We start from the raw sequence: 11763 nt of genomic DNA, 5'->3' as shown, positions 1-11763 counted from the left end.
ACCGGAGGGAGCCCAAGCCTCAGGTGACATCTACCCCACACAGAGCAGCTGGGAAAAGTCTTTTTAGTCACCATGTTGAAAAGTCTTTTCTGAAAAGCCAAACCCCATATTGTCATTTTAAATGGCTTGTTCACTTTCAGGGAACATCCTGGGATTTGAATGGTTGGGATCAGAAAAAAATTTTAAAAAAAGCCAAGTGTCGTTGTTTGGAAAAGAGAAAATTGACTGGAAGCAAAGGAAATGGCAAGGAAGGCGTGGGAGGGACTCAGAGGAAAAAAACCAAATGGGATGTGAGCATGGATGTGGGGATGGAAGAAGGATTGGACTGGGGATAGACGTGGGGATGGACATGGGGATAGATGTGGGGATGGATGTGGGGATGGTCAAGGAATAGATGTGGGGACAGACTGAAGAAGAACATGAAGATGGACGTGAGGATGGACTGGTGATGGACATGGACAGGTGAATGGACTAAGAATGGCCATGGACAAGGGGATGGCCGTGTGGATGGCCATAGACATGGGGATGGCCGTGGGGATGGCCATGGCCATGGCCATGGCCATGGCCGTGTGCGCTCCTGCTCCGGCCGCCGGGGGGCCGGAACTCCGTTGTCGCGGCGGCGGTCCCGGGCGGAGCGGCGCGGGCGGGCGGCCGGAAGGCGACGAGCGCTGCACAACGCGGAAGTGCCGGTCGGGCCGGGGCGATGGCGGCGCCCGGCGGCCGCGGGGGCCCGGGCTGGGGGGTCCCGGTCCCGCCCAGGGGCGTCCCGGCCCCGGCCCTCTGAGGGGTCCCGCTCACGGCCCTCGCACGGGTCTCCGCCCCGACCCTCTGAGGGGCGGCCGCCGCGTCTGCCGCGGGCCCCGGGCTGGGCTCGGGCCCGGCGGGGCGGGGGGGCCATGGCCACCCGGCGTCTCACGGACGCGTTCTTGTTGTTGCGGAACAACGCGGTGCAGAGCCGGCAGCTGCTGGCCGAGCAAGTGAGTAGTTTCGGCTCCTCCAGCCCTCTGAATTCACGTAGCATGGCTGCTGCGGTGAGTCTCCTCCCTTCATCCTTCTGTACTCGCCGCGCCCCGGGCTGCCGGGCGGCCGCGCCTGCCCTGCCCTGCCCCGGCCTCTCACCCGCCCCTGTTCTCCCTTCCTCTGAACCCTCTCCTCAAACCCCCCCTCCCCCGACCTTCCTCCCTCTGCTCCTCCTTCCCCACCCTGTTGATTCCTCTTTTCCCACTCCTTCACGTTAAAGGAATAGAAGAGATCTGTGTGTGCTGCTCGCCTCACTGTTCGCTTCGGGCACAATAAATCAGTTACTGTTCTAACAGCTTCGTGCTAGCATTGACAGGAGGTTTTTGATGCCTCCTTACCTCCAAAATGAAATAAATTCATAAAGCAGAACTCTTCTATTCACCTCACTGTGGGAACTGTTAATTACACTGGTATCGTTTATTCCCATTGATTCAGTTTCTCCATAACTTGCTCTGATGTTCATTGCACTTTTTATTTATCCCTAAATACAAATAATACTCAAAGCTCCACAGAAACTACCAAAAAATACTGGTTCAGAGGCAGTTTCTGTAACTTTTTCTAGGTTTTGAGCTAGTCAGGCTGTGATGTGCTGCTTGGCAGCTCATCTCTGCTCAGGTTTTCACACTTTATGTTTAAACTCATAATTTATTTGTCATAGCCACCAGTAAATATTTGCTGGCAGTCTCATCACTCTAAATAGCTATTTAATAATGCATTTTTGTTAGGAAAAGCAGCACTTCCTGTTGCTGTCAATGGTCTTTGTTCATTGCTAACTTTATTACACCTGTACCTAATAAGCTGTGTATTAAATTGCATTTGCAGAACAGGAAATGTCAATAGTAATTTGTATTTTACATGTGTACTTTGGCTCTGCATTTATGGCATACATGCACTTGTTCATTTTTTTTATGTCACTTCTGTAGATCCTTGGGTTTTTTTAAGTATCAGCTAGAAAAGGTAGTGACGTTTCAAACTCACTACTGCTGAGCAATGAAACTGCACTTTACTCAGCAGCCAGTGCAATAACATTTAGTGTCTGCATCAAATATTTATTTGCAGTGTTTGTTAACATTAATTGAAGGGTTTTGCTGGGCTGCTCACTCAGATGCAATGGAGGCTCTCAGTGACTGGAAATTGTCCATCTGTGCAGTGGGTGAAAGGAGTCATTTTTTGCCCTGGTGGGAATCTCAGAGTCCCAGAGTCTCTACAAGTGAGCTGTTTCAGCAAGAAGTGTGAAGTTTCAGTGTGAGCTGTCTGCCTCTCATGGCTTTAGGTGTCTGTTGCTGTCAGAGCTGCAGATTTCCCTTGGGTGGTGCCCCCAGGCAGAGCTGCTGTGTGCCAGCAGGGCAGGGTGGCAAATTCCAGCCTGCAGTACTTCGGCTTCCCTTAGTTCATCTCCAGCTTTCTCCTCGAGGAATCCTTTGCTGTGAGAACTCCCTGTCAAGAGTTGACTTCCTAAAGTCAGACAATCAAAGCAGCATCTTTACAGTAGAGTCCTGTTCCAAAAGCTTGGGGAATCTCATAAGAGGTCATCAGCTGATGCTGCTTTATTAAACCACAAAGATTTTGTCCAATTTTAGGTCTGACTTTGTTAATCTTAGACATTCCCTCCCCAGTGCAAGGACTGATGAACAGGGAAGGTGCAGATTCATGTCCTTGTGTATTTTTTTAGATCCCTGCAGGGTTAATGTTCCCTGGAAGCAGAGCACAGCTCAAGTGTGTACAGAAGTGACTGAACATTTGCTTTTGCATTTTGTCTTTTGCTGTCTGTTGGATGCTGTAAGAACTGGGGTGCTTGTCCTACAAAAGCTTCTCTATAACCCCCTCCAATCATAGTCAACCCCAGTGGATGCTGAGTGCTGCAGTCAAACTGCCCTTGCTGTCATTCTTCACTGTATTCTACTGCAGCTTTTCTGCCTGACATTTCAGTATTTAGAAACTTCACCGTGCAATTACTTTGTAAAACAAACCAAGCTCTGCACTTGATCTCTTATGTTCTTGCTGTTTACCAAGGAACTGAAATATTTCTTTTAAAAGTTGGTGCATTAGGCAAAATGCTGACTTAAAATGCAATATCATGATGTATTTATTGATTAACCATGTCTTAAAAGCCAGTTTGTTTGTTCTTGGTAAACTATCATGCTTTAAAAATAAATCAGTATTTTCTCAACTGACCATGCCCTATATCTGTCCTATGTCTCTTTTTTCCCTTTTATCTTTTGCTGTCTCTAACTGGATGGGGCTGATGGGATCCACAAATCACTTCAGGAGCTGGATGAGGTATTGTTTTTCACATTTTATTCTACCATGCTGCATCAAGTCTATGTTACTGAGCTAAAATATTCTTTCTTTATTCTACTAGCTTATAAGATTTCATTGTATAGGATGAAGTGTCTTTGCACAGTAGGATAGGTTGCATAGAGAAATCAAGCATTTTATGATATTATATTGTGAATAGATAAACGTATGAACCAGTCTGACTCATTGTGCACATGTGGGAGAGAGTGACTTTGCACAGTGAAGCCATTAACTATTCTTCATGCTGTGCATAAATTATGCAAACTTTATTGATCAGGAAATAAAATAAGGGATACAGAAATTGCTTTCAAGAAAGAGTTGCTCAGGAAGGATGGGGAATTGTTTTTTAAAAAGGAATGGGGTAGGGAACCACAAAACTTTCCAGGCCTGATAAAGAAAAATTACAAATTTGGAAGAAACTAGGAAGGGAAGTGTTTGTATGAAAGCTTTCCCAAGTAATTAGTTAATGTTGTAAGTGGTATCATTGATGATCATCTCTAGTACTGCCTTGGCTATTTGTGTTTAGCACAATTTAATTATCACTAACTAAGTAATTTAACCACTTGACTTACATGTCACTTTGCAAAAATGTTTGTTCTTCAAAATAACATTGTTTGAGAACAAGCAGTTATAATAAATGTTTTTTCTGAGATTTTCCCAAATGCAGTTTTCAAACTTGCCAGGCCCAATATGAACTGTGCTGCAACATTGGCTGTGAATTGTTGTCTGATAGAAATGTACCAACACGAAAGCTACTTGAATTCTCACTGCAATACCATCTTTCCTCCTGGAAAATTTGCTAAGAATTTATTCTAAGAGTAACTCTGAGCTTTCAGATGCTGCAGGAAGTGGGAGGGTGTAGGTGCCTAACCCAGAGGGCCAAACCAGGAGACGAGATGTTTGATCACGAGCAAACACTTCTCTGAGGTTAATTTCTATGGGAAGGCATACAGGCACTTTTTCTGATGCTCAGGGATGTGGATCTAATTAGAATCAAGCTGATCTGCTGGTTTTTTTCCCCTCTGCAGCTGGCTGATGACCGCATGGCCCTGGTGTCGGGGATAAGCCTGGATCCCGAGGCAGCCATCGGAGTGACCAAGCGGTTGCCTCCCAAATGGGTCGATGGGGCAGACGAAGTGAGTGCTCTGCTCTGGCACATCCAGCACACAGCTGGACTTCCCATGGAGGGATCTGTTACTGTTGTTGTTACTCACATTCTCTCAGTTTCTCAGCAGAAATAGTATTGGAAGAAAGATTCCAATAAGAATTCTAGTTTGAATTCTAAGTAATTTTTAGTAAGAATTTTATTTGAAGCTCGTGAGGAGTGCAGTTGAATAGACCCTAAAATGGTGAGGATGAGCAGTTCAGTGTTTGAAAACAGGAAACATTAGTGTCTTCTAGAAGGAGAACTTTCCTACCTCTGCCATCTGGATGCCTTGCAAGTTATGGAAATATTTGGACAAACACAAGGGAATGATTCTGGAAGCATCCAATTAAAAACCTTTTCCAGTATTTGGAGTGTGAAGCTATTCTTGACTTTCAGAAAACCTTTTTTCTTAAATGTACCCTCAGAACACATGTTGGCTCATCCGTTTGTGTGGACAGAGCCCATTGTGCAGAAAGATGCTCTCCTTTTTACTGCTATCATACTCATCCTTACAGATTTATTTTTAATTACTTGGTTGAAAGCACGGCATTTAACTTCTACTGCTGAGTTGAAGCTATTCAGTATCTGACAAAGCTGAAGGTGTGACCCGAATTTTCATTTATTTTATTGGAAGTTGGCTAAATCTTCTTGCTGTGATGCTGTATAATTATAAAAATATTATTCCAATTTTATGAAGCATATTTGAAAGCAGCAGTCTTGTCTAAGATTAACAAGCAGGTTTAAAAAAGTAGCAAACTCAAAGTCTTATATTAAGAGTATTCAGTTTCTTAGTCAGCTTTTTATGTGGCTTTTAATAATATTTGGTCTGCCTTTTATGTTACAGATTTCTCTCAGTGATTTCTGTCTAACATTTGTCAGAACATTTTTCCCTGAAGCATGAATTTAATTCCCTTTCTTCCTGTTGGGCTTTCTGTTTTAGATTCAGTATGATATTGCCAGGGTTAAACAGAAGATGAAAGAATTAGCCAGTCTTCATGATAAACATCTGAACAGACCCACACTGGATGACAGCAGTGAAGAGGAACGGGCAATAGAAATAACAACCCAGGAGATCACACAGGTACAGAGTGCTTTGGGTCCTAAACCTCCAGTCTGGCACATCTTTAATGCATTAGGATGAGGCAGTGGCTTGCTCTGAGCAAAGGATTTATTTTGTGGTCAGTGCTGGAGTGAGCCAGAAGTCCTAGGCTCTGCTCTGAACTTCCCAATGAGTCACTTAAACTTCCCTGTTGTTTCCCTTACCTGTTTGATTTTCTGCTTGGAACAGGATTGCGAGATTAATCAAATCAAATTTACAGTTATCTCAGAGAAATCTGAATCTGCAGATCTCTATTCTGAGGAAAATTTAAAAATTACTTTAAAAAATGTAGAAATCAAAATATAGTCTTCAGTGTGGCACTTTTGCCATGTGCTGTTTAAGGTGTGTGGTGCTGTACGTTTTTCCACTAATGGAATTGTTTTCTCAGTTATTCCACAGATGTCAGAGAGCAGTCCAGGTGTTGCAGAGCAGGTCACGTACTTGTACAGAACAAGAAGCACGTGTTCTCAGGAATGTAGTGTCTTCCTTAGCACAGTCCCTTCAGGACCTCTCCACCAACTTTAGGCATGCACAGTCTGACTATCTCAAACGTAAGCATAAGAGATGTAACAGTAATGCATGGTTCCCTTCTGTGGAAAGCACTCACTGAGGTGTGCTTATTTTCATGGTCGGGAAAACTGAAGCACAGAAGGGTTAAGTGATGCACACAGGACTAATTAGAGGTTAGAACTGGATTTAGTTCCTGGTTCACAGCCCATGTTCAAACTGCTTTGTTCTATTTGTTTTTCTTGTTGATAAAGAAGTATCATAGTTGAGTGTATCAACGAAACAGTATTTCACCCACATGTTTTTATGCATATTGCTTCTCAAATTGTGGTTTGCAAAGTTGCATCTGTTACTCTGGTGAAGCAGCCACTGGTCTTCAGCCATGATACCTGCTGCAGATGGCAGGCTGGGATAGATAAAGCTTAAGAGCTAGTCTGTGATAAACTAAAATTCTGCATCCATAAACAGATTGGAAGTGGAACCATTTCTTTTTAAAAGTAAGATTTTGTTTGGTTCTGTTCTAAGCTGAGTCAGATTATTTTAATCTTGAAAGAAATGCACAAAAACTTTATTTTCAAATTTAAACTTGATATTTCTTCCTCCTGTGGTATAAATAGCACAGGTGGAACTGAAGATCACCGTTCAGACATGGAGTGTTCCTAAGAGAATTTGTTACAAAATAGCCTGGAGTGTCCACACTTCAAGGCTCTTAACTTCCCTAAATTTCTTTTCTGTCTGGTGCTTCAGACCTTACCCTGATTACAGTGGGCTTAAATATCATGCTCAAACATAGTTTGTCTTTTACAGGTATGAAGAATAGAGAAGAAAGGTCCAAACACTTCTTTGACACCTCAGTCCCACTGATGGATGATGGAGAGGATGATACCCTTTATGATAGAGTAAGTTAAAACAATATTGCACAAATTCAATATGAATTGCATTTTCTCTTCTCAGATAATAAATATCTGAGTCATGAAATCTTGTTATCCTTGTAATTATTTCTAATATTTTCATACTGTTAATATTAAGTTTAATGTGTAAATCTGGTATTTCAACAGGGTTTTACAGATGACCAGCTGGCATTGGTGGAGCAAAACACACTGATGGTGGAAGAGAGGGAACGAGAAATCCGTCAGATTGTGCAGTCAATCTCCGATCTCAATGAAATATTTAGGGACCTGGGAGCAATGATAGTAGAACAGGTACAGTGACAGTGCAGAGTTAGTAAGAAATGGGACATTCCATGTAGTGTGAAGGCTTCCAGACTTGCTTTTCCTAATTTACTTCTTCATGCTCAGGTTTCCTCTGCTTGAAATATGCCACAGGTTGAGTTAATGAAAATAAGTGAATAATAATTCAACTGGTAATGTGTGTTAGACTTTAAAAAAAAAATACTGTAGAAAGCCAAAGTTCTCTTGGTTATTTCTCCCAGAGATTCAGTATATGGTAAATGTGTCAGCCAAAAGCACCTGATCTGGAATCAAGATGATTTTTAGGGATGTGATGTGAGATAGTGACAGAGCTGCTGTTAGGAGCTGAGCAAGGGAGTTGTTTAATAAGTCCCAACTAGTTCTGTAAGAGTTCATTGTTTACATAGTTCATGAGCTGTTTGCTGAGTGCAGTTAATTACTCTGCTGCTTATGATAACATTTTCTTTATGAGGTTCATTTAGGTTCAATTTGGTGCTTGTTTTCTCCATTTTATTTAGGGAACAGTTCTAGATAGAATTGACTATAATATTGAACAGTCATGTATGAAAACTGAAGAGGGCCTAAAACAACTGCATAAGGTAAGCTGATGGAATACTTAATCCATTTTGCATATCTAATAAGCTTTTATAATTAAATAGCTATTAAGTTATTCAGTCTGTTTTCAATTGGACATTACACCTTTTAGAAATTCCTTCTGTACAGTATGAAATGTCCAGCTGTACTGTAGGAGGAGCTCTTCATATAACTTCTGTTAATGTCATGCTTGATGCCTCAAGTTAATTTCTTAAATGACTTTCTGGGCATCCAACCAATATGCTTTGATATTTATACTGCTGACCTGGTGGGACCTGTCTGCAATTCCTTCTCTGTTTGAAAAGCCAGGCACCTGGGAATAGGGCTGGTTATTGGGTACCTCACTGCAGATTTTAGTTTGAAAACATTATCTCAATTATGTGAGCAGAAAGAATAATTATTAATGTTTTCCCTTACTATCTGACATTTGTTAGATGTCAGGTCCAACCTCTTGCTTTAATGCTTTCGCTGTGAACACCTGAAAAGTTGTAAAAACAATGATCTCAGCAGGTCAGAGTTTTGTGGTCATTTTGTTTTGGTTTTATTTTGAAGGCTTATTAATTAAAAACAAAATGCAAGCTTTGTTTTGTTTAGCTTCTATTAGTAGACTTTCATTTGGCTTTTGGAGAGTTTTCTCTATGTTGTGTGCTATTAATTCCCCTGGGAAAAGGAGGAGAGGAATGAGAAAATATGGTTAGAAGAAAGAAGGAATGAAGCAGAAAACTTGAGAACCAACTCAAAAATAAAGCTTTCAGTTCTAATTGAAATTAAATGAAAATGCACAGCTGACCAGGTACAGCAAATGTGCCTATCAAGAAAGGAAGTTTGTTTTGAATTTTAATGTCCTTCAAATATGATACAGGAGTCTTATCTCAGCAAACTGAGTCTTTAGCACAGGTGGATGTGACTTCAGTGCACATTTACTGACCCTGGAGCTTCTGGTGTAGATCAGAGTTGGGAATTGTGTGGAAACTGTGTGGGAATTGCCTGCAATATACATTGTATGAGATGTCGGGTTACCAAAGAGCAGTTTGAAATACGTGGACTTCACTTACACTAAAGAAGAGTCTGTACTTCAGCCTTGCAGAAATCTGATTATTAACTCTTTGCTCTCTCTTTTTATAGGCAGAGCAATATCAAAAGAAGAATCGGAAGATGCTCGTTATTTTAATTTTGTTTGTTATAGTAATTGTCCTTATTGTTGTTCTTATTGGTGTAAAGTTACACTAGGTTTCGCTTCATTTTCTCATTTTTGGAGTTTCTGTGAACTTTTTTCCCAATGTGAATGGATGGACCTGCACTCCAGAAAGCTGCCTTTGAATGTACGAGCCCTTGTGGTGCAACGTCTGTGCAATGTTTCCGTAGAATTCTTCAAAGTACAAGTTTGGTGATCTGTGAGGTGTTTGTAAGGATTATATGGAAAATGTCAGGAAATTTGATGCTCCCACACAAAAAAATTTTGGCGTTCTATGCAGAGTTATTTTGAAACACAGTATTTAAGAATAATTAAAAATTGAAGTTTACCAGTGACTACAGTAATTAGTGTGTTACTGTTAACAAAATGTGTTGTCTTCTATATTCTTATGTCATAATTGTTATAGGCTTCAAATTTAAACCATGTTACTGAGTCAACGTGACTGGATATCAAAAATTGATCTTGATGTAAAATTTGTTGAGATGCAAAATTGTTTGATTGAATGCCCTTTCTTCCAGACTCAAAAACTCCAAAGAACTGGATAGACAGCTAAAAAGGAAAGCTTTTAGCAACCAGAACGTAATCCAACCCCTGTGATCTTAATTTAGATACTGCACCATTACTAAGAATCAGAGGTACTTGATCTTGTAAATAACAAGATGTAATCACTGGCATAATTTAACACATTTAGTTAATTAAAAAAAAATTCTGAGCTTGAGTAATCATGGGAATAATTTTCCTTCATTGGGATGATCATATATTTTTCTCAGGCATTATTTTTTTAGTTTAGAGTACAGACATTACATTAAAGCAGTGAAGTTAACCTGAAAAAAATGGAATAGAAACTCAAAAGGAGAATCTCTCTGGCCTGCTGCAGTGGGTCTTAGATGTTTCAAACTGTAGCTGCTGTAAAAGTTGTTTATTTTACAATGCATTTGTCCATATGGGTTATGTTTTTTGTATAAGAAGTGGCTTCACTACAGTAAATATTATATCCATTTTCCCTGACAGAAAATTCTCTTTCAAATGTCAGCCTGGGAGAGGACGTGTTTGTGGTTTTTCACTGACCATGAGAGATGTCATGCAAATGACATTTGACAAGGCCTTCAGTGGAGAATTTGGGGTTTTCACTGCTCTTTTCAGTGGAAAACTTTGCTGCAGGCCGTACGACAGAAATTAAGGCAACTTAAAAGTAATAGAATACTTTTAATTTAATTCAGGCCTGAAGTGGTGTGCAATTGTAGAGGCCTTGTCTTAATGTTTTTAATACTGATTTTTTTATATGTTTGGGGTTTTTTTTCCCAAAGGGACTGTAACTTCCTTCATTTTTTGACTGATACAAGTGGTCCCCATAGACCTGCAGAGATGTTCTGCTCCAAGCTCCAGAAGTGCAGTTTCAAAACACTATGATATTGAAGTTGCATCTGTCACCTGCCCCGAATTTCTTGACTCTGTGCTAAAGAGGACTTGAGATGTGGCTTCAAACTGACCATTTTCAGGGATGGACCTGAAAGCAAAGACTGCAAAAACATGAAAGCCTTGGCTTTTTGTGTGGCTTATGAAAAGCTTTGTACCACTCTTGTTACCTCTAGAGAAAGGGGATGTTGAACCACCAAAACTGCCAGTTCAAGCTCTTCATTGAATTCATGAAGTAAATTGGTGAAAGGAAGAATGAGGCTTGTGTTGTGTGTGCAGCTCCCCTGTTCTGGTGATAGATCTTTCAATGATTGTGAGTAAAACTACTGTCTCCCTCGTGCTGTCTGCATCACTGGGTGTGAAGCAGAAAATTGCTATAATTTAATATACTGTACTTGCAACTTTCTCTTTAACATGAGATTGTGTTATTTATTTCTGTCTTGACAGGTGCTTTTGACATTTTATCATGGCAGATGGTTTCAAAGAAGTAATAAAACACATCCAACCTAATTGGACAATTACTCTTTTTTCTTACTGAAATTATAAACTGAAACATACTTCTGTGATGTTAACACGTTTCTGTTCTTCGTAATAAATGAAAGTGGCAGTGGCATGAAATACCTTTTTTTTAACTTTCTGTAGCACAATGTATTTTGCATTGTTGAGAGATATTTCCCATGACTGCCCACTGTCTACCTTTTTTCTACCCAAATTCTGTACAAGGGAATGCATTTTTAATAAGGTTAAACTCAGATGTCAAGTGTCATATGTGACTTGAGCTGGAATTTATTGAAGCTTGACTCTGTTGATGAAGAAAGCTCAGGACACGCTGGATTCTAAATCATTGCTGGTGTGTGGCTTATTTTGAGTCAGTCTGAATAATGTCAGCAGTTCAATCAAACCTGATGCTGTGCTTTGTGGGAGTATCCCCACAAAAGGGGATCTGTCTGTGCCTTTGGGCAATGAAAGCCCAGAAAAGCCACAGCAGCTGCTGCCTCCTCAGGTATTCCAGGAGCTGCCAGAGCCTCCCGCCTTCGCTTCTGCCCAGCCCTGGGAATCTCTGTGTGCTGCTGCAGGCAAAGCTGGGACCTTCTCATCCTGGGGCTTCTTCGTGGGTGCTGGATTCTTCTCAGCCTGTATGGAAGCTCAAATTCCTTGCTAAAGAGCAGAACGTTGCTCAGAATTGCATTGCTGAAGCATCTCCCAAGGGTTTGTGTCTCCTCACCTGGTGGGAGTGGCCTGTAAAGCTGTTGGCTTGTACACAATTTCTCCACTAAAATGCATGGGAGCGCGCAAA

General features: G+C 41.1%; 1 protein-coding gene across 3 annotated transcripts; it reads left to right on the top strand.

Moving 5' to 3' along the window:
* Positions 1-765: 765 nt before the first annotated feature.
* Positions 766-10976, top strand: STX16 (syntaxin 16). 3 transcript variants are annotated; one of them, XM_014254218.2, is made up of 8 exons: positions 766-1031; positions 4347-4454; positions 5406-5546; positions 5953-6115; positions 6879-6970; positions 7130-7273; positions 7780-7860; positions 8981-10976. In XM_014254218.2, exons 1-8 carry the CDS (start codon positions 897-899, stop codon positions 9083-9085), a joined length of 969 nt encoding a protein of 322 aa, XP_014109693.1. In that variant the 5' UTR covers positions 766-896; the 3' UTR covers positions 9086-10976. The 3 variants fall into 3 exon arrangements, with proteins under 3 accessions (XP_014109693.1, XP_005524901.1, XP_087920792.1); XM_005524844.3 differs by having other exon boundaries at positions 767-977; XM_088064666.1 differs by lacking the exon at positions 766-1031 and adding an exon at positions 3282-3300.
* The last annotated feature ends 787 nt before the right edge of the window (positions 10977-11763 follow it).

Source organism: Pseudopodoces humilis, chromosome 19 (genome assembly GCF_049639895.1).
Source record: "Pseudopodoces humilis isolate 2021_Gansu_Grassland_sample_001 chromosome 19, ASM4963989v1, whole genome shotgun sequence".
Classification (NCBI taxonomy): Eukaryota; Metazoa; Chordata; class Aves; order Passeriformes; family Paridae; genus Pseudopodoces; species Pseudopodoces humilis.
This window is presented reverse-complemented; position numbering and strand designations above follow the sequence as displayed.